Source organism: Euwallacea fornicatus, chromosome 3 (assembly GCF_040115645.1).
Source record: "Euwallacea fornicatus isolate EFF26 chromosome 3, ASM4011564v1, whole genome shotgun sequence".
Lineage (NCBI taxonomy): Eukaryota > Metazoa > Arthropoda > Insecta > Coleoptera > Curculionidae > Euwallacea > Euwallacea fornicatus.
This window is the reverse complement of record NC_089543.1, coordinates 5794504-5817156: the sequence shown is the minus strand read 5'-3', so window position 1 is coordinate 5817156 and position 22653 is coordinate 5794504. Positions and strand designations below refer to the sequence as shown.

The 22653-nt window shown below is 37.0% G+C and overlaps 1 protein-coding gene across 8 annotated transcripts; it reads left to right on the top strand.

Moving 5' to 3' along the window:
* The first annotated feature begins 1412 nt into the window (after positions 1-1412).
* LOC136350519 (solute carrier family 41 member 1-like) lies at positions 1413-22635 on the top strand. Of its 8 annotated transcripts, none has more exons than XM_066302302.1 (10): positions 1413-1559; positions 13667-13769; positions 18711-18878; positions 19090-19256; positions 19391-19570; positions 19629-19773; positions 20100-20246; positions 20543-20693; positions 21063-21268; positions 22120-22635. In XM_066302302.1, exons 3-10 carry the CDS (start codon positions 18713-18715, stop codon positions 22452-22454), a joined length of 1497 nt encoding a protein of 498 aa, XP_066158399.1. In that variant the 5' UTR covers positions 1413-1559; positions 13667-13769; positions 18711-18712; the 3' UTR covers positions 22455-22635. The 8 variants fall into 8 exon arrangements, with proteins under 8 accessions (XP_066158399.1, XP_066158404.1, XP_066158401.1 ...); XM_066302304.1 differs by lacking the exon at positions 1413-1559 and adding an exon at positions 6638-6755; XM_066302303.1 differs by lacking the exon at positions 1413-1559 and adding an exon at positions 10530-10801.
* The last annotated feature ends 18 nt before the right edge of the window (positions 22636-22653 follow it).

Sequence of the window (22653 nt, the reverse complement as noted above, 5' to 3'; positions counted from 1 at the left end):
AGAAGTAAATGAAATAAAATTTAAAGAAAGCACAAAATAATAAAACAAACGAGGAGTCGAAATTTTACATAATAACGAGCGGACACAAGTTGGAATTCGAAAAGTTTTCGCCCGAAATGAAATCAACATTTTCATGCTTTTTTTATTTCGCTTTTTGTTCATAGGTATTATTGGGCACGGGGGAACCACAATTTTCCTACCTACGACATGTGAAAATTTAAAACAATACGTGCTTTAAAGGTATCTTTATATCCCATAAATTATACATAAGCATATTCAGCATGCAACACACGAATTCTGGTGCATGCATTGAGGAGGTTGTCCCAGTGGGTTTTATGTTTGACTGTACAAGGTGACGAATTCTATGAATCCTGGCATTTGGTACTTCCCAGTGCAATTATGAGTAAACTCAAATTAAAAAAAGAAGAAAAGTTTAAGATTAATTACCGGCTCGGAAGTCTTAATCAGTATTTACGGCGGAAAATTTCTTGGGAATAGCTTGAGCACGTAAGAGTTGGATGAGAACGCGACACGAATAAAGTTCCTCATCCAAAGCTGGCAAAGTTACGCAATGGATTTTTGATGTTTATGTGGAACAAATGTACGAGGATTGCAACATTGTTTTATTATTCGTTTTGCAAGCACCTACCTATCAAACCTATTATGTAGGAAATCTCAGTAATGATAAATGTCGTTACCTAAAAAATCAGGCCAGACCGCTTCTTGTTCTCCATTTTTGTCACGTTCCTTCCTCCTCAAGTTTTGTTTTGTTTAGCTCACTTCGTTATCGTTTCCTTGTCAACGCGTGTTAGGCGATTTTGCTTCCATGTAGTTCAAATTTTTAATAAATATTTATTTGGTTTATTTTGCTGGTTCACTTTTCAAGGAAATTATTAATGGAATTTTTTCTTCACTATCGAACCGTTAGAACTGTTTCGGTTTTTTCAGTTCTCGTGGCATTTTCGCGCTTCCTATCGCATTCCCGTCTCCTTTCGGTCCCTTTCCCATTATACTCTTCATTTCGGAATTTCCTCGCGCTCATCTCTAGTTTTGCCTCTTTCAATTATAATTATAACAATATTAATAAAACGTAAATAATTAACAGTTATCTACTGGGACGTGGCGCGAACCTTAATCGAAATCGACTTCTTTAAAGTCGCATCCCCAATAATTGGTGTTTTGATGTTAAGGTGAAACTATAAATGTATATCGAAGCACAAACATTAAATACGTCACAATTTGAAGTGTCTCCTTGAAATAGGCTCACTTCAGGTGCGGTCTTTACGGTAATCAACATATCGACGTAACGGTTATCAGACGAAAGGCGATTCGAAATTTCAGTGAGCCAATCCGGCTCTGAACAGTAATCAGCCATTATAATACACCTTGACGAGATAGGTTTAAATCGGATAGATATCTGATGTATTTAAGAGTGGTTTACTCCAGTTGAACCAGAGTGGGGTGGTGGGAGCAAATTACTGACACCTGTTAGTTAGTTTGACGTAGGTTTCGCGCATTGATAAACGTCGGCTGTTTGGATCTGTATTCACCGCCGTAAAGTAAGTCCTTTTTTTTTAAATAATTTTTTCACTCCCTTTAAAATTTTTTTCGTAGCTCACTTTTTTGTGGTTGATAATTTTTTTTCCGAAAATGGAATTTCATTCAAATGTTTTTGCTTTCGTGCCGTTTTTAATTGCGATTTTAATCGACGAATTCTCTCCGCTTTGTTACTCTTTTACCTTTTCGACGCTTCGACTTTTTTTCGGTCGATTAAGTGTTTTTTTCCGCACTGTTTCGGTAAAATTTCTTCACAAAGCGGTTTTACTTAAACTTTCTTCCAATTTGCGCATACTAATAGTGCGGTCTTCGAACTACTTAATTGACTTCGTTTTTCCGACGCACTTCCCTTAAGGTAATTGTAAATATTTTACGTCTCCCTTAATATTCCCGTTACGGACCTCAGTAAAATTTAAAATTACGAGATTTTATCGCCACCTTGGTTTTCCGATTTAACCAGAAATAGCTTCCTATCTCGATTTGAAATATAACCCGTAAAATTTTAATAAAATCCCTATTTACATTCGCTTTCCGTGACGTTTTTGTAATATATCTATTTCACAATAACAGCAGCCGATAATGGCATTTTTCTGCTGATCATCCATCAAGGCAAATGGCTCAATTGTCCTACTGATTACATTCTCAAATTTGTTAATATGCGCTTTTAGAGTGTGACAGTTTTAGCTTTGCATTTTACAATAATTCTCGAAGCTCTCGTGCTTTTTGCGGGCTCTCTGATTTCGCGCGCACCGTAGGAGCCTCCGAAATTAAGGATCGGAATAATTTGTTGCGATCAAACCTAACGTGTTAAAAACGATTAAATTCACAAATTCAATAATTAATATTTCATAAAGTTAGATAAAAAAAAAATGCCTCGTTTTATCGAGGTGTTTCGACGCACCGTATGCAGTTCCGGTATAACTGGAAGGACACCTGCAAAAACCTGCGTGAAGTGCGTTCGATCCAATAGGCCACCTTGTATATTAGCAAATGCGCTCAGAGACAATTTGATTTCCTCCAAATCGATGTACCACGTTCCTATGACTAAACCGCCATATTTCGCGTCTCGCCTCTAGCCATGGGATTATTTCGGCCTTTTTTGGCCGGAGGTACCAGGGGACAACCACGATGAATATAAACAAACCATTGTGAATCATTTGTGTGACGTATCGAAGGTCCCTGGGCCAAGCCAAAAATGATGCTCCAGCTGAAATTTCCGAATTGGGCCTGAGAAATATAGTGACTCGAATCCAGGGCAGTGGCGTAGGAAAGGATTTTGGGTTATACGTACACAGTTACGATCAAATTGCATTCGAAAATGCTCCCGGAGAGCGGTTGAAAGGCAAAGGGAGCTGGATTGTCTTGGCCGGTCCGAAGGGAATTCAGTCTAGAAGCAATTATGATGTTTATGAAGTGAAACCTGTTTTTTTGATATTTTGTGAAGTATCGAACAACCACAAGGATAAAGTGAAATTTTAAATTGCGCAGAACAAATTTTCTAAAAAATAATGGCACCGTTGGTTTAGCGCGCCCCAACTCGGGTGTCTTGGTTAAAACGCCCCATTTGATCCATTTGATTTAAGTTTGGTCATTGAGGTCATGGGCCTCTTTCAGCTCCATAAAATTACTAAAGAACTTCTGGTTGATAGTTTGTTTGTCCACTTAGATCACGAAACGGCTTTATTGTAAGTGGACCTTAAAAAACTATTAACCAACTTTCCTATATTTACTTTTACCAACTTTGTATAGAGTGGCACAAAAAACCTACACTCTGTAAATAATTTAATATTATAATTGCGACATTATCGTTTTTTCTGTCGCATTGGTTAATGTTTATGAGTGTTTATAGGGTACACGCTTGGCTAGATATTTAAAAATACGCCTAGGATGGTATAAAAAAAATTCAAGTTTGATGTTACGAAAGCTTTTTGATTCGGTAATGTGACAAATTATTAGGCAAATTACTGGCGTGAGGTTTCTTAAGCATGTGGGGCCTAAGTGCGATAATGAACGTTTTACGATTGCCTCAGTATTCCTGAGATCGGACTGCCTGAAGCGTTAACCAAGTCGGCATCTCGCGTTTGAGAAGAGTCACTTTATTCCGGCGTGGACTCCGCTGAAAATACTTTGGATGCGGACATAAAAATGGCAATTATGCAATTGGGGCAGACCAGGAAAAATTTTTTAATTAATGGTCAATTTTCTGGTCACAAAATTGTCGATCGTTGCACATTTTGTTAGCGCACAGCCATCAATCCCCAAATCGAAGAGAGTTTTTCGTCGGCGCCTGATCAGCGGTCAGCTCTCATCAGAAGCTTAGAAAGTCACGAATGCGATTTACGCGCGTATTTTTCAGTCGAAATTTACTAATTTAAAGAATAATACTCACTTAAGCAAAGTTCATTTTTTGGCTTCCGTGCTGTGAATGCACGTCAAATTAAAAACACTGAAGTTTGGCGGAGTAATGAATGAATTGTACTGAGATGCGCTAACTACCGGTAACAACAAAAAAAAAAAAGAAAAAATTGTTAATAACTTTCTGCTATCATGAATTTCTCGTTGTTTCGCGTCTGCCCTGTATGTGAGGCAAAACACCAAATTAGCCCCTCATGACCTACATGTTTAATAAAAATAATATTAAATGGATTCCAGTCAATAAATGCGGTTTACCACAAATACCCATTAGTTTTAAATTACAGTTATATCTTCATTTTTATTACTAGTGTTTTCCCAATATATATTTGAATTATTATTTCGTCCATTTCTAAGAGTCAAACAACATTGTTTTTATTTTTTTTACTGGTAGAACCTTTGCAATATAATTTATCGGGTTGTATCGATGCTGAATGGTACTTTTATATCGCGTTATTGATAAATATGCATGTAATGTAAAAAAAAAATTCAATTCACGTACATATATACGTACATATTTTAGGAGACAATATATAAGGAAATTTTAAGACGACCGCTGCATTTGAACTAACCAGAACGAATTTAACCGAGCGCGAATTCTAACGTTGAAGGGCGAGTAGTCTGGACAACACTTCGCGACCCGGTACCGTTCAGCCTACACAAAGGTGTTTGTTCGATTGTTTTCACCTGAAAACGATAACCGAGATAGAAACGGGTATAGAAAAAAATAACAGCTACGTCATACGAGCTGCTGAATTTTTCAAAGCTGAAACATTAGGGGTATAATAGGCCATTTAATACCTCTTCTGCTCTCAGAAACAACATAGAAGCACACTTTTTCGAAGAACGATAAATGAGGTGAGCTTATCGGGACCACTGCACCCACGTAGGTATATATTGTTCGAGATGCTTGCGGGATTTTTTTATAATCCGTCCCATCCACTTAATCATTATTTACCTATAAAGGAGATTTCGGGTCGATGCGGTCACATTCAAGTTCGAATCGTTTATTAAAAGTAACCACATTAAAATAGTCCTAAGTAGTAATGTGCATCCTGAACGGATTCAATAATAATTAAAGCCACCGAGTTAAACGCATCCATGGTAAAAGTAGCATTTAGACTATCACTCTGGACATGTGGCGAAACCTGTATTGCGGATTTAATTATCTATTTGGTGACATGTTAAGCATGGAAAAGTTATCTCAAGCCATGTGACTTCCCTCGAGTAACACTTGCATATGAACACCTTTTCAACGAGGACCTCTGATAGGTCTTTATAGCGTTGCGTGGTTAGTCAAATAGCTAATGCAATGTTTCCATAGGTAATGAAATGTTGCCATAGGCAATAAAATGTTGTCATAGGCAATAACATGTCGTCACAGACAATGAAGTGTTGTCATAGAAAATGAAATGTTGTCACAGACAATGAAGTGTTGTCATAGGCAATAAAATGTTGTCACAGGTAATGAAGTGTTGTCATAGGCAATAACATGTCGTCACAGGTAATGAAGTGTTGTCATAGGTAATGAAGTGTTTCCATAGGCAATAACATGTCGTCACAGATAATGAAGTGTTATCATAGGTAATGAAATGTTTCCATAGGCAATAAAATGTTGTCACAGGTAATGAAGTGTTGTCATAGGTAATGAAGTGTTTCCATAGGCAATAACATGTCGCCACAGATAATGAATTGTTGTCATAGGTAATGAAGTGTTTCCATGGGCAATGAAATGTTGTCACAGGTAATGAAGTGTTTCCATAGGTAATAAAGTATTGTCATAGGTAATGAAATGTCGCCATAGGTAATGAAGTGTTGCCATAGGTAATGAAATATTAACGTCTCTTTCGTTGTTCAATTTACCTTTTCACGTCAAAAGGGTAAATCTTCGCTGCTCCCCAAACTGCAAATGTTCAAATAGGGAAATACGAAGGGGCTGAAAGTCATTGGCGCTGCGTAGGGATCATGGCGGCGATTCCTCGTGGACTTTGTGAATGTTCAAATAGCGAAATACGAAGGGGCTAAAAGTCATTGGCGCTGCGTGAGAATTGTGATGACGATTCCTCGTGGGTTCTGTGAATATTCAAATAGCGAAATACGAAGGGGCTGAAGTCATTGGCGCTGCGTAGGGATCGTGGCGACGGTTCCTCGTGGGTTCCGCGAATGCATCCAGGATAATTGAAATTAACTGTGATGCACGAAAGAAAGAAAAATTGTCGTTTTAACCGGAGACCTCGCGGGTACCAAATCGATTTTGTCAATCAGCGTTGCGTGGACATACTTCACGTGCGTAGATTTGAATTATCCGCTGATATTAAACTTAAATTATTCAAATTAAACACTGGCTTCTGATAGAGTATCACTTAGATAATCGCCAAATTAACTCCTTATCTGCGAAATAAACATTGAAATTTTGATGGATTTATTACTTTAATTCATATTTATTATTGCCAGAATCTCTAAAGTACACCTTCTACGCAACCTAATCCGTGCGATAAGTCGACTCTTTAGACACACTTGAAAAGTCAACGCAATTTGAGTGTAATTACAAAAAGAAAAATTAATTGGTTTTTTTGCCTCGAGAATTGGGAAATTATGTGCGGTGCAGGTAATTTAAATTAACAATAAAACTCGTTTGGAAAATGTAGATAATTCATATATATTTTCAAGAAAAGACCGATAAGACAGTCAAGGCTCGTGTTTGTCGCATTTAACAGTATATCGTATAGTAGCTATTTGAGTCGTAAGTGTTTTGCATTGTGCTTCTGACTGTCCAGAACGCATAGGTATTTATAACAATTCGTTAAGATAGATGAAAGGGAATTCATAACACTTAAATACTGAACAAAGAAACCGTATTTTAGCCTTCGCTCAGATCATCTCCTCACCACCAAAAAATCTAACTAAAATCTTGGTCTATTTCCGGGGTCATTTTCTAATGTGGAGCACGATTATTATTCAAGCAGAAAATTCTAATCATTCGCGGTACAGAGAGAAAGTCAAAATAAGCCGCAATTATATCAGCACTTGATCAGTTCCTACGTAGTATATCTTAATTTGAGTAAGTGCAATACTTGAAATGTGCACGAATTTGTAGCTGATTTAAACTGGAAGGAAATGAGGATTTTATTATAGAAGTCACAAGTACCATAGGGAATTGGTCGACACCAAAAAGCAGCACAATCTTCGAACCAACCACATGGCTTTCGTCAGTTTTGATCAGCTAATGGCACCTTGAACAACAAATTTTCTGTTGTTGCTATTCGTTTGGACGGATGCTCATCTTGTACAACTACAAGAATCACATTCCCTATTCAATATAAATCAATTATTTACTTGATAGATTAGCATGACATCTTGAGTGATTAAACACACTTGACACGTATTCTTTGGAAAAAAACAGGGACTTTTAATCGCTGTTTTTTCACCTACGTGTATCAGAAAGCCACGAGTAACGTAATGAAATGTTATGAAAATGATGCACATATATGTATATTTATATATATGTATTTTCCTTTATTATTAAATTTTAACTTTCATTATCTACGTCGTTTTTGCCTTAAGAGGTTTTGCGACGAATTTTTTTGGTTTTTTTACTATGCAAAAAGTCAAAATTGCTGGTAGCTTCTGCTGCCTAGTTACCGCTATAGCTTCATTACTGAGCAGAAGGAGAGGAAATAGATTAATTAATTTTTCGACAGGAAGCTGGTATGTTACCTCATTATTTTATAGTAAAAACTGTGATTGTTATAAAGCGATTATATACCTGTTGAAAATTAATGATATAAAATGGTTGTAATATTTTACATAATGAAGTCACGGTAGATATTGGCATTATAAAATTATATTTAAATATTAACTAGAAAGGCGACGTAGTAATGTTTCTAATTACAGTAAGATTAAATAGATTTAGATTTAAGTTCGTTTACTTAACCGCACCTACAGGGTGTAACAGACCATCACGCAGATACTTCAGGGGGTAGTAGTTTGAGGTAAAATAAGAAGAAAATATTAATATACCCATAGTCAAAAACGCACCATCTTTGGTATACAGGGTGACAAAGTTCAAGTTATTTTTTCAGGTTTTGTTTTATTCTTCATTTTTTATCAGCAGTTCCTACAATTCCGCTTTTATTTAGATTCACCTACTTTCACTGTTAATTCACTAATTTAAGACATATGATTCATTATTAAGAAATGCTTCAGAATTTCTCTTTCTTCCATTACTCCTTCCTTAATGTGTATCGGTAGCCATTTACGCAATTTTTTTCGAAAAGGGTGGAAAATACGAGAGTAACGCAAAAGATCAAAAAGTTTGGGGCGTTTCAAAAAAAGCTAAGGAGGAAAAAATAACGCGTGACCGAGGAAAACATAAGACCCTGTATATGGAGACCAACGATTTTAACATTTTCTTACAGAGACTCTTGAAAAACACAGGGACTCAAATTTCGTTGAGTTATCTTTGGGCATACGAAAAAAAATAGCAAAAAATAAAAGAAAGTCAAACTTTGACACCCTGTACATCAAAAATGGTGATTTCTTGACCGTGGGTATATTAGCGGCCTCTTCTTATTTTTTCGAGTACTATCACCCCCTGAATTATCTGCGTGATGTTCTGTTACATCCTGTATACTTATTGCTATGCAAGAGTGCAAACACACAAAAACATCAACCTGCTAGGCCCCCTTCCGCATGGATGAAATCCATAGGAGCCTTTAAGGGAACTAAAATCCAACAAATTAAGATGTTAGTTGACACGAAAATCTATCTAAACTCTCCAGAATAAATTAGCCCACCTTGAAACCCGAAAAACAATCTAAAAAGGCTCCATATCGGCCCATGGAGAAATCAGAGCGGAAAAGGCGAGACGCTTTGCACTCACGTCCAAATGAGAGCAGTAATTGGTATTTGGAAACCTGGATAGATCCAGCATCTCGAAATTTCGGAAAAACTTCAAGTTTACTGACCGTATTCTCATTTTTTAGGTTTTATTTTATTCTTGTTTTCGTTTTCTTGCGAAATTGATTTTTATTTGAAATAAGCACATGCCAACTTCCCATTTCTTAAGATATTCTTTTATCTCACCGCTGCTGAGTTTTCTCCATTTCACCGATAGTAGTTGAGCGATGTAGCTGTTTTTGAAACGCACAATAGAAACAGATATTCTTTTATATGAACACATTTTTTCTTAGAAAAACAGATGTTATCAGTTTATTGTATCATTAACCAGTTTATCGTTCAAATTAAGTAAAAACAGCAGAGTTACTTGTTATCTTTATTATCTGGTGAAATGGTCTACATTGGTGTTTACTAAGAAAACTACTGTTTCTAGAACGGTTGCCTTCAGATGTTTATTACCCAACACCTTTTTGATGAATTTCGACTCTGTGGAATTGAATAGATCATATAGACGCAGAAGCACTCATCGTTAATTGCGTGTGTTACAGTGCAGTAAAGAAAGCGAGCAAAAGTCAGTAAGCACTGATTATAGATAATTTTCGAAATTGATGTGATAAGACGAAATTAAAAAATAAAGAGATAAAAAGAGAAATTATTATATAAGGGAGCCATTTAATATATTTTTTTTGAGTCCCAAGAAGAGAAAATTTACGAAAACCTGACTCGCTCTATTCCAATTTTTCATATACCTTTTCACGCTACTCATCAACGTCCCCTTTGAAGCCTTTCAGCAAGACGTTGGAAAATCCCTAATTGAAAAATTTCCTCTAAACGTTCATACATTAATGCAAAATTCTGCGCAATTCATTGTTCGAACAGCCCATAAATCACAATTAGGTATCTGAAGTGTAACAAAAGTTCCCAACCGAACAATTTTAAATAAAATAATAGAGATAGATGGACATGGACAACGTTTCAATGCATATTTTAAGTAAGAGAACAATAGTCGATATTTGCGGTTTGGTGTCAAGAATTGATCAATTGACCGAGACAATTCCCAAAGCGATTCGTAGTCATACATGCTCCCCCCTCCCCCCCTCACCTTTGACGTCACGTATAGAGACATAACTTTTTCCCATAAAAATGAGTGAAGATGTGTGAACGAAAATGTATTGAATGTCACACAATGGACAAAATTACAATTAACGAACATGACTAGTGAGTGTTTATTTTCTGGTCAGATGGAACAATGGGTGACCCCGGTAGCAGTCTTTTCGAACCCTAAACCCAGAATGAGGTTTCGTTTAGACCATTGAGTCCAAACGATTCCTCGGATTTTCGAATGGCAAGGGAGCTTATGGGCGGCTCGCAGAGATTTTTTAAATTCCTTTTTAATAAAAATCAATAATTTTTCATTATGTACACCAAGAGCGCATGCAAAAACTCCTCTGGCCTGAATTCTCACTTAGATGATCGTAACGGCTCGGAACAATATGGACTCTACCTCACATAGATATTGATGCAACTTGCACTAAACTTAGTCATGGGAGAACAATACGTCCCATATTCCATTTCCTAGTTATTAAGTTACATTTTTTAAACACTTTATTACTCATTGCATTTTTATGTAAATCAGTTATATTTATGTATTTACGTACGTTGGTAAAATGGTGAATTAGTGGGGGCGTATAGTAGTAATTGCGTGTCCTGAGTGTTCGCAAAGGGAAAACTCTCTCCTGAAGTGGTATTTCCTGATCTCCTTAAGACATTCGACCCGGTGGGCCACTGCAGGTAGAGCCAATAAGCGTGGAAAATCGTGGACTTTTGGCAAATTTGGAGTGGTTAAAATCCCAGGATAGTATACCATATGGTCGTCAAGAACATCTGGACTATCAAGAATGGCCGCAACGTGTCGGCAGAAGTGAAAATGTTGGTAAGGCCGCTGATATTGGACATACATTTCTTGTAGTCAATGTGTAGTCACAGAGCCCGGTGTTTGCAGTTTGACAAGTGAGTTTTCCATTAGAGCTGGAAATGTTCAAACCAGATGGTTTCTAGTGCAAAATTTAAAACGCAATTTATGAAAACTGCTGCTAACGTACTGTGGCAAGATACTTTTTAGTGTTAAGTTCAAGTTCAAGTTTTATAACAAAAACGACAAATTATCAAACAAATTAGTCTCAGTTCACAATTAGCTAATACCTGTCGAAACGGAAATAATCGCAATCACACCGGGTCAATCGTATCTTTGAAATTAGATTTGCGTAATACTCATAACACTATTGTTGAAACTTGGAAAGTGGGTGACCGGTTTCTCTCGGTTTTTGGTTTGAGTTTTTGTTTGGTCTTTTCACGTTTACACTCAATATTATGATCAATCAAGCGAGGCTCAAGCACTTAAATAATGTTTTGTTGAATTTTCAACGGAACTGATACTTAGGGTCACTTTTTCCAATTCGGAGGTTATTAGGTTTTCCCATGAGCTGTATTCCGAGATAAATTACCGTGATGTTCAAATTGAAAATAATGTGTCTGCGGTAGTTCGGAGTTTCGAGTTTCATCAGAAATACCTCAGAAACTGAACCTGTGAGTGGAAAAAAATATGTCATTTTAAATTTTCCATTAAGACTGAGCACGAATCGCTGTGATGACAAAGAAATTAATATTGTTCCTCCAATCTCCATTGCTCACGTCCTGCTCACATGCGAGGCCCTTTAAACGGGAAGTGGCGCATACATTCTTGCCCGTGAAAAAACCAGAAAATATCGGCGCAATGGTACTTTTTACGGTCGCATTTAATTTGGGAAAATGATACCTGAGCGTAAGCCCCCAATAAGGGATCCCAAAAAGATTCGGGAAAATTCCGGCCTTCCGAGGCTACAAGAAAGGCCTTCTGGAGGGCTGATGTTACCGCACCGACTGGAAGATATCTGTGCTGAAGTTGAACGCAAGGAACGGTGGGCTGCAGCCCTCCCAAGATAGATGAAAGGTGTTTCGGAAGATCCACGCGAAACAAGCTTACTGTTGTCGTAATTATCACTTAATAATGAATTACCTGATTTTCCCGTAGAACATGTAGCACATTAAAATCCCATTAATTAAGCTATAAAAACTAGAGATATATTGATGTGCCAGTATTTGACATAGTACTTGAAACAGTACTCGAAACCACATGATCTAGCTTCTATAAAGAGAGAATATGGCAGATGTTTTAGCAATAAACGATAATCCCTTTAACACCACGGCAGAGATATGTTAATCCTCGCAGCTGCTGTAAATTTCATGCTATGTTGAATTTGATAAAACGCCTGATGATAGATTGTCCGGTGCTTCTATTGCGCTTACAGAATGATTAAAAAGTTGTAGAGTTGTAAACGATTCTGCCCCCACACTAATCAAAAGTTCTTTTATCTGTCCCGGTATTCGAATAATTAGAAAATCAAATGGACTCCATCGCTTTACTCCCCGGGCAGTGAAGTGCCGTTTTACTGCCTCGGGTGGAAAAAAATTTTACCTTGCACACTCATTTACTCAAGAACGAAAGCGGGAACTCGTGTGCTTGGTTATGTAACTTTATCCTTACTTTTACACACGATCGACACCATCTAAAATCTAGAGGATAAATATAACGTAGACATCAATGACAATTGTGTTTCGCAGTTATTTTTGAATTGGCCATTCTAAGTTCAATCAATGTAATACGAATATCAATCCTACGTAATAATTTATTTTTGTGCAATGAACCTCTCCACATAAGTCCTCTAGGAGGAAATTATAATCTTCATTTCAAGCACCCTCAAGAATTACATTTAGTACTCATCTACGTCATGCGTCGTCTCTACAATGGTTAATTATTTGAGGAGAATTTTCAAGCATCGCTCGTATTATCGATAACGAAAAGAGCTTGAAGGCCATCCAAAAATAAACAACAAGAGCGTAAAACCGTTTTTATTCTAGGATGTCAGTGGCCATATAAGATATATTAGACGTCCTGAGTATAGAAGACATCGCAAATAAATTAAAAAGGCAATAAAAACAAATTAAGAAACGTTAGAAAATGGAAACTACAAGCGAGTCTGCCACACGCTGCTCGTGACCATGCAGGAGAAATACCTATTTCGGGCTACAACAGGAAAAATATCAAACAAAAATCAAGTCAAGATGACCTGAACATCACTCGATCTCACTTGAAACACGAGATCTGATGTAACCATTCATTGACGTAGCACTGATAAAATCATCTTACAGGGTGATGAAGACCAGGAGTTGGAAAATACAAGGACTGTCACCATACAGGTGGATGATTTCAAACAGAAACTTTTGCAAATTGCAAGTAAACTTAACGCTGCTGTGACCATGGACCTAATGGCCCCTAGATTCACTACCAACTATGAGATCCCTCGGTAATTCGAAACATCTGCACTTCAAACCAGTAAAAACCGGTTAAATGCAACGAGGAAAACAATACAAAGGTCGCGATGAGATTCCGTGTACAGAAGACTGGTCTCGGTCCAGACTTCTACAGTTATCAATGCAAAATCCTGTCAGAAGGCTGCACCATTTTCATTTGATTGTAGTTAAGATAGCAGAAGTCCGCCAGTCTTTACAGATTTGCATACATGTGAATTTATCTCATTTAAATGAACGTGACTAAATATATATTTACCCATTTCGATTTTTGGCAGACTCTCATCGTTTTGATAAGCTCATATCATTTTAGAAATTTCTCCAACTACGTTCATGTAGGTCAGTTCAATTTCAGATAACTAACTTAGCTTTTGATTTTATTCATTTTCAGACGAATGCGGGAATTGGCACTTTCCACGTTCCTTGTTTCTCCCACGACGGCTCTCCAAGCCCTGCAACTTTCTAGCATATTTGCGGGTATTCAACCAACACAGGTAAGCGGTAATAATCCGGTAAAACAATAAATAAGCGGTAAATGGTAATAACAGCGTATAATATTTCGTTCAAACTAATAATTAAACGAGGTGGAAAGATCTGCACTCACTTTTAAGGGACAAAGCTCTTTGCATGGATGAAAGTGGTCAGGTAGTATGACCACTTCATTAAAACTGAATAATCAATAACAGGTATATGAGCTATTTGATAAAAATTCTATTGTTATCAGCGTTATATCAAGTATTATGCGAATAAAGAACTTAATATCTCTTCCAATAGCTTTAGCAAATTTTTTCCCCCAGGCTCATTATGATATTCGGCCATTTAATTGAAATATCGAGCACTAGCAAATTCGACTCCATTTTGGTAAATGCTAAATCATCGTTTTCTGAACATTTAATTTGGTTCTGTGACTCGTCTGAGCTCTTTCTAATCTTTTGAAGCAGATAGTCAACACAGACGAGACAATGGGAACATGTTTAGCACCTTTTCCGCTCTGCTTTAAAGCTGAGCAAATTTAACTAACGAATAGATGAGTAATTTGAACATGATGGTTCGTGGAGAAAACAGCGGATGAATTTAGGAAAAGTTCACGAACCGCGATCGACATGAAGAACTAAAGAAGTTTAATTTATCTTATTCCTCATATTGGCATGATTTTTTGAGAATGTAGGCCGAATTTTACGTCATGTTATGTGCGTTCCGGTGAAAGGGCCTTAGAGATCAGCCCTCATTTTGCCTTGACCGCCACGGACCAAATTACCAGCTTTAACACGCCGTGTCCAAGTCACTAAGGGGCCTCTAATCATCCCAGTATTTCTTACGATTTTTTTATTAAACTCGTAAGCAACCTGGAACGCACTGTATACTAAATCAATTTGAACATGTATATAATTGTATAATTTTCCTAATAGCAGTAAAGTAATAGGTGGCATACACAATTCTAATTCTAATTCCCTGTAAATTAATACCTAAAGCCTCATATTAAGCTATGACAAAGGTAGCAATAGATATGATGTGAGCGTAATGTAAATAATTAACAGGAAATAATTTATTTAATGAAATGGTACTGTTTGAAACCAAATGTGTATAGAATTTCTCCAGACAAAAGGATTTTTATAGAACAGTTCTTTTCCCGCTATAAATTCTTTTTTGTATTATCAGAGATCATAAAATGTTGCTAAACTATCTTCATAACCACAATGGTCACCAATGTCCGTGGTTATAGTCCAAATATGTACGTTTGGTAAACATTTTTGTAAAAAAGAATGAAGAAGCATATTTGTGCTGAGGACGCCGAAGAAAGAAGAAAATGTAATGAAAACTAGAAAGAACTAAGGAAAATGCACAAAAATGTCAAACGACATTAAACAGCCATCTTCAGTTGCGGGGAAAAAAGACGAGATGTAGACAACGATAGGATTTATAGGACATGACACGCGGTAGGCAGGGAGTGAAGTTCTGTTACATCACGACCCAACTCAAAATTCGATAAAGGCAATCCAGTTGACCTTTTTCAGGTTAATCAAGTTTTGCACCCACTTGAATTTCGGACATAGCATTTCCAATTACTCTGAATGGGCAGACCGTTCCATTAGCTTCCAATTACTTTGAATGGGCGGACTGTCCCATTAACACGTGAACCATTCTAAAGTGGGATGAGATGCGAATTTTCGTTTCGTGGCGAAGGAAGATTGTCTAAGTTGGAAGTCCAGTTTTTCCATCTGGAATAGCGAAAATTGTGTGCGTTAAACTTCAATGGTGCTTAGGGTACCTCGTAAAGACAACGAATTTGAAACGATCGGCGCTATATAGGGTGCTCTTTAATGGTGTGCGGTTATTTTAAGGTGGAGTTCTACATGGAAAAATAGTGATAGTTCGTTTTATAAACTACGTTCCAAAATGCTTCGAACTTAATAAATATTTCCGAAACCGTTTGTGATATTTCAACGAAATTGGGCGTGTAAAGATAGTTTATAAAGGGGCATTAATTGCAATAAAGACAATATGACAAATAAAACAATAGAGAATTTAGCACATTGTGGGTTGACATCATAATGTAATATGGGCAGGTAACGAGAACAAAAAAAAACGTTTGCAAAAAGTGTTGAAGATGGAAAAAGGAACAGATTGCAATGACAATAACAAATTTTCTTTTTTAACTATTTTCATTTTTACAAAAATCAGTGGCGGATCTTCTTTTTCTTCCCAAATATTGAAATAAGTTGTAATTCATGTTTCGTTATGACGTCAACCCGTAACGTATTCAATTTTCTATTGTTTTATTTCTCGTATTAAAATAGTTTTGAATAAGTTTACGTTGAACTGCGTATTTTTGTTGCAATTAACGTCCCTTTATAATCTTTCTTTACATGCGAAATTTCATTGAAATATCTCGAGCGATTTCGGAGATATTCACCAAGTTCCATTTTGCATCCTAAAACTTCGAGGCCCTGCATTTTCGCAACGGAGTAATTTGGAACATAGTTTAAACGATGAGCTATCCTTATTTTTCCATGTAGAATACCACCTTGAAACGTCCGTACATTGTTAAAGAACACCCTGTACTTAGATTGCAAGTTTTCAAGTTTTTCGTCGTATTTCGTTCGATTAGAAAAAGTTGATTAAATTTGAAAAACACGATCGCACTAATTGCGAGGCGACGCCATTTTTAAAAATAATAATTTTCCGTAAGTATTGTTTGCCCTTACAATGTTATCTATGTTATTACTTGCTTTTAACAGTTCCTCTTTGGAAGGAACATACTTTTTATCAAGTATTGGAACTTCTGAAACAGTAACGTAAAATTGGTGTCATTAAAGTCACGATAATACCTATAAACGCTAAGCGAATATAAAACTTCATATTATAACCATCTTTCAATAGCAAATTATCGGTAGCCGTCGCAGTCGATTCTTAGTACCATATTCATTAACCTGCCTCTCATGATGAACGTAAACGTAGATATTCATATGTCATAGATCAGATTATACTAATTAAGTGATCATGTTGACAGATGCGAGATAAGCAAGTAGGTAAGCAACTTCTTCGCTTTTCTAATATGTAGTATCTTCCCGCAGTTGTGAAGTGGTACTTGCAGGAGTATTTTTAGTCGGATGCTCGCGCCAGATGATTAGAGTTTAATAATTAGGAGTTACAGTCCCGGGATCCTAATCCCGGTGGGATTAGCAGTCTCGAAAATCCCGGGATGCGGAAATAAGTCCTGAAAACTCCCGAGGTTGTTCTATCGATCCATGTAATTCACAGGTTTCACGGGTTTCACAGGTGAGGCGACTTGGGGGTTTCGAACACTATGCAGCAACGCAGGGAAGCACTCATTTACCCTCCGTTTGCCCTTGTTAACAATTACCTGGACACCTTACTATTATAAGGTGCGATAGCTTTTCGATAATGTTTGTTATTTACGATGCCCTTGGAGTACTGACAATGATGTAGTAAGTTATTTTAGTGCATTTATTTTCAATTATCTCGCATACTTCTACACGGTATTTCTCACGCCAAAAATCTATGGAATATCAATAATTTCATCGTTGGTACCTTGGTATGACCATATTTCGACGAGACAGTGAGCTAATCTATCAAATATCTCCTAAACTCATTTTATCGCAACCAAATTTTGGATAAATAACGTTCTTCTCCTCTATCTCCTGGGTATGCGCTGAAGGGCCTCTCTGTATCGTACCTGTTCCTCTTCTGCGCTTTCATAGGAGCATCTTGCCATAATTCGTGCAAAAAAAAGGGAAATTCGATAATTTCGGTTTTTTTCGAACGAACTAAAAAACCGAAAGTATCTTTGCGGATCTGGTCGCACCATGAAACTACTTATTTTAACGCGCGACTTTTCCTCAATTTAAGTAAGTCTGCATCGACTACCGTTTTCGAGATTCCGAAGTGAGACGTCTTAATTTTGGAAATACTGCATTGCCATACCCCCGAGTAGTAACTCCCGCAGGCAGTAAAACCCTCCGCAGTGAAACAGTAAAAGTTTATACCTAAGTGATTATAATTACCATGTGTGCAATTACCCTTGTCTGCAGTGAATCCCCGAGTATCACTATTCCTAGAACTATGATGGCGCTATCCCTCAGGATTGAGCGGCGATTGTGCCCATCGCCTTTTAGCGGACAAGGCAGAAGTCAGTGAATTAGGCAACTCCTCTCATATCTACTAACAAGGGCGAATTGCTGTCTGTGCGTGTGTGTGTTTTTAATGATAATTATACCAAAATTATAGAACTTTCGTTATCTTCAGTGTCCCATGAGCGTTCTTTTGAGTTCGAACTATTCAGTTTCATCAATCTCTGCCCGATGACTTCCCATCTGAATGGACCGGAGCAGCCCTTCGGCCCCTATTAATGAATATAATATGAGAGAATATGTTCGGTTTCATTTCGTTCAATTCCATGGCGGCTAAGTGCAGAGACGAGGAGTACTTTTGATAAAACAGCAATCGACTAATTTCCGTTAAAAGTTTTTTTTTTAAACGCATTAGCTCAATAATCGGGCATCTGCAAATTGCGATAGTCTGCATAAACAGTGGAAATATCTTACACACAGCATTACTCAACTTTTATTTACATGGGAACCATAAACACGGATTAAAATTAATTAGGGTGTGAGAAATTTTCGTAGAATGCGAAGGTGAGTAAATCACACACTATTGTGTGTGTGTGTCTGGAAGCGTGAGAGGTCTCACAGGATTCAGGACTTCTGACCCATGCCCGAGCATTTAAAAAATTCGTTCCCATGAGGACCGTTATAAATGCTGTAATTAAAAAAAAAATGGTATTCAGTTATTTGATGGTAGATAATAGCAGATACGATTTATGAACGTGTTTATCTGGCATAATACTTCAATAACTAGAAGTATTGATTTTGAAATGATGATTCTTAATTTTCATTATTGTCCCACCGTTTCAGCCATGAATGTAAAGAACCCAGAAATGTTTAATTCTACGAACGATACGAGTGCGGGGTACTACTCCGAGAAAGCAAACGAAGATTCCAACCAATATACCGTGCCGACAATTTTCAGCCTCTCACCAGACTTCAATTTTAAGAACGAGCAAAATCCCGATGGAAAGAAAGGTAGGAGAAAAATGTATATTAAAAATAACAGGTACAGCGACAGAAGACACAAAGACTTAGGCGAAGAGAGAATAAACACTGTCAGTAATTCAGAGCATTTTCGAATACTTACGGTTTTGCAAATTGAACGCGAACTAACCTGAATTAACCCGATGTGCCCACGAGTAAAGGTTATTCGTACCATTCTTCTGCACTCGTTATTTTCTTCCAGGTTTTGACAAACAGAAGTCCATAGAATCTGTACTATCTACAGACACAGTAATAGAAACGTCACCAAAAAAAGAAAAATGGTATTCGGTCTCTATACAGATCTTCATCCCATTCATGATAGCTGGGATCGGGACCATCGGAGCGGGAATAGTTCTAGGAAAAGTAGAGGTAAGAACGCCGTTTTCTATAGCTGATTAAGGTCGAAACGGTTTCGATTCGGTTTTGCAATAAAACTGAACATTTTTCATTCTTCTAGCAACCTGATAAATTTGTTCTCACTTTCTTCATGTCTTTTCTTAAAGGAATATGAAGTTTTCAACCAAGTAGGGGCACTATACATCCTAGTTCCTTCCTTACTAGGTCTGAAAGGCAACTTAGACATGTGTCTAGCATCTAGGCTCTCCACGCAAGCCAACTTAGGCAATATGAAAAAGAAGAAAGAAGTGCTCAAGATGATCATTGGAAATATAGGTCTGGTTCAGGTAAATCGTAATCAGGATTCCTGCGAGGGCCATCAAATAGAAGTTAATGCTCTTTTAGGTTCAGGCAATTGTGGCTTCGTGCATCGTTTCACTATTTGCTATCAGCGCATCTGCCATTATCAATGGCAATTTTGAATGGAGCCATGTGTATCTCTTGGTGGCCTGCTCTATTTTGACGGCCACGTTGTCCTGTTTCACCTTAGGTGCGTACTGGTTTAATCTACCGATAATATTCATCACTCTTAGGAGACTTAGGATGTTCTCGTGATATCTTTTGTCTGATAATAATCTATACAATTTCAACTTTGTATCGTCGACTGTAGATATTTCTCTATTGGTAGTCGGCATCAAACAAATATCAAATGATATTGTATGCGACATGTAGATTACTATCTACTAGTTATCACAATAACAATAATCAGTAGGTATTTAACTAGCTTGCAATTCCTTGTTCAAGAGCTGATTGAATTGTTGAAATGATTGAAAAAGCCATTCACTTGAACTCGATGATAATGTTACTTTTTTTCAGATTTCCTGTTAATTAGCGTTATTTTTCTCTCCCATCGCATTAAGCTGAATCCAGATAATTTGGCCACTCCATTTGCTGCAAGTATTGGAGATGTGGTTTCACTTTTGGTGCTCTCTAGCTGGGCCAGGCTCCTTTACAACATTCATGGTAAACATACTGGAAATTTACGCCAATCAAAATGAATTTGATTCACTCTAATGGGTATTGATTTTTTTCCTTAATTAATATTAAAAAAAAATGTTTTAACTCAAAAAGCGAAATGTGTATAGATTTGCTAAATCTGTGCAAAAGAGAGACAACAGAGAAATTATGAATCAATTTATGCAAAAAAACGACTTAATTTGGGTGTATGTTATATCTCCAAGCGAACATATGGACTTAACTGCAACAACCCATTTCGGAAATATTATCGAAAATTGCATGACCGTGATGTACTTTTCCAGATAGTCATCAATGGGTAATGTTCACGATAGTTGGGGTATACATCATGGTGATCTTGCCTGCCTGGGTGTTGATAGTGAGAAAAAATGAATACACGAAAGCTGTGTTATATCAGGGATGGACACCAGTGCTCTGTGCATTATTCATCAGCGGGTAAGTGTTAAGTAAGGCTATTTAGGAAAAGCTATTGTAGATAGGGTATCTAGATGAAAAGTAACAGTTCATGTAAAAAGTTAAGGCGAAAAAGTACCTGCGTATTGTACCGGGAGGGCAGTTAAAAAAGCTAGAAAAAAGTTCAAAGAAGGAAAGGTCTAGATAGTTCCAATAAGCATACATCTAAGGAAAAGCTAGTGGCAACTACGTTTCTACTCACTGGTTTCACCAGGCATATGTGCGTAATACACAGTGTAGTTACATGCGCCTCCAGACCGTGTAAATTGCAACCGAAATCACTGGCAAAGCTACTACGGATAATCTAAATTAGCCTAAATCGCTTCAATTAAAAAGACGAATTGTTTTCAGAGGTGGAGGATTAGTCCTGGACCTTGCAGTAGATCGATTCCCTGGCTATGTAACATTCCAGCCAATCATAAATGGCATTGGAGGAAATCTAGTATCAGTGCATGCGAGCAGGACATCCACTATGCTTCATAAAACATCAATAAAAGGTGTTATTCCTCCCCATACTAAGCAGTGGGTGGCACCATGGACTGCTCTTTTAAAAGGAGGTAAGTTTACAAAATAATATGTATCTACGAGCAAATTACACTCAATATTTTCCAAATTTGTGGCATGAAATTTTCTGGTTAAGTCGGAATTATTGGAATTTATACACTTTTGCAGTTTCACTATAATTTCTGGGCTTTCTCAGATTTGACAATAATAAATTAATATCAGTATTACTATAACAAATTTTAAATTTGAACTGCGCAACTCAAAAACCGGAAGAAATGCAAGGAAAACACCTAAAACTTTAGCATTCGGTATATTTATTAAAATTCGTTCTTTAAATAATACTTGCTTACAAAATGGTCTTATCTCCGAGTTTTCTACATTACCCGAAAGGACGCAGACTATATCTCTTATACAGGGTATAACATATTATCGTGGCGACGTTTCAGGGAGCGACAGTGCTTCGCAAAATAATTTTTAAAAATGCTAATAGACGCGTGGTCAAAAGTGCGCCATTTTCGATACACAGGGTGGCCAAGTTTCACTTTTTTTCACGTCACGGCAGGCCATTTTCAGTTTTTATGATTTTCTTTTCGTTTAGATTTATTTTTATTTTAAGAAATTAATTGATAACTAAGCCGCATGATTTTTTCGTTACTTCCTTTACATTCCAAATTTGTATCGAGAGGTATTTTTACAAATTCAACAAATATACTGCAAAATACCAAAAAGCTAAATAATCAAAGAAGATATTTAAATTAAGTATCAGTATTCATCCAGGGTGTTCAAAAAAAAAACATACAAAGCATGAAATAGTACACGAGCCAAAAAAACCTAATACCCTGCATATGGCTACCACCGATTTCGACGTTTTGTTGTAGAGATATTATATAAACACTACTTACAGTTTTCCCGGCCAAAACCGCAAGGCTCCTTCTGGCGATGTCAATACCAGGGCAGATAGTTTTCGTATTGACTGCTGATGTAATATCAAACGATGGGGCCCTCATGGCGCGCCTTCCTTTCATTGCGTCGTACCTCACAGTGAGCACCGTGCAGCTTCTAATCCTCCTCTACAGTGCCCATCTGATGGTTCACACCTTGTGGAAATTCAAAATCGATCCTGACAACTTCGCAATACCATATTTAACGGCAATGGGCGATTTATTGGGGTCTACACTTTTATTACTCGCATTCATATTTTTGGAAAGCATCAACCAGGAATACAGACCAACAGCGTAAGATATTTGAAATTTTAGACTCTGATCACACCAGTTGTGAAAGATAATGGTGAGTGAATGCATTAAGTGATAGTCAAAGCTTATTTTTTGGAGATTACCTACATTTACTATGTATATGTTATTTATTATTTATATAAGTTTTATGGCTGTGTAAGAATATAAAACAATCAGAAAACATTAAAGGTGCGTGTTGCATTTTA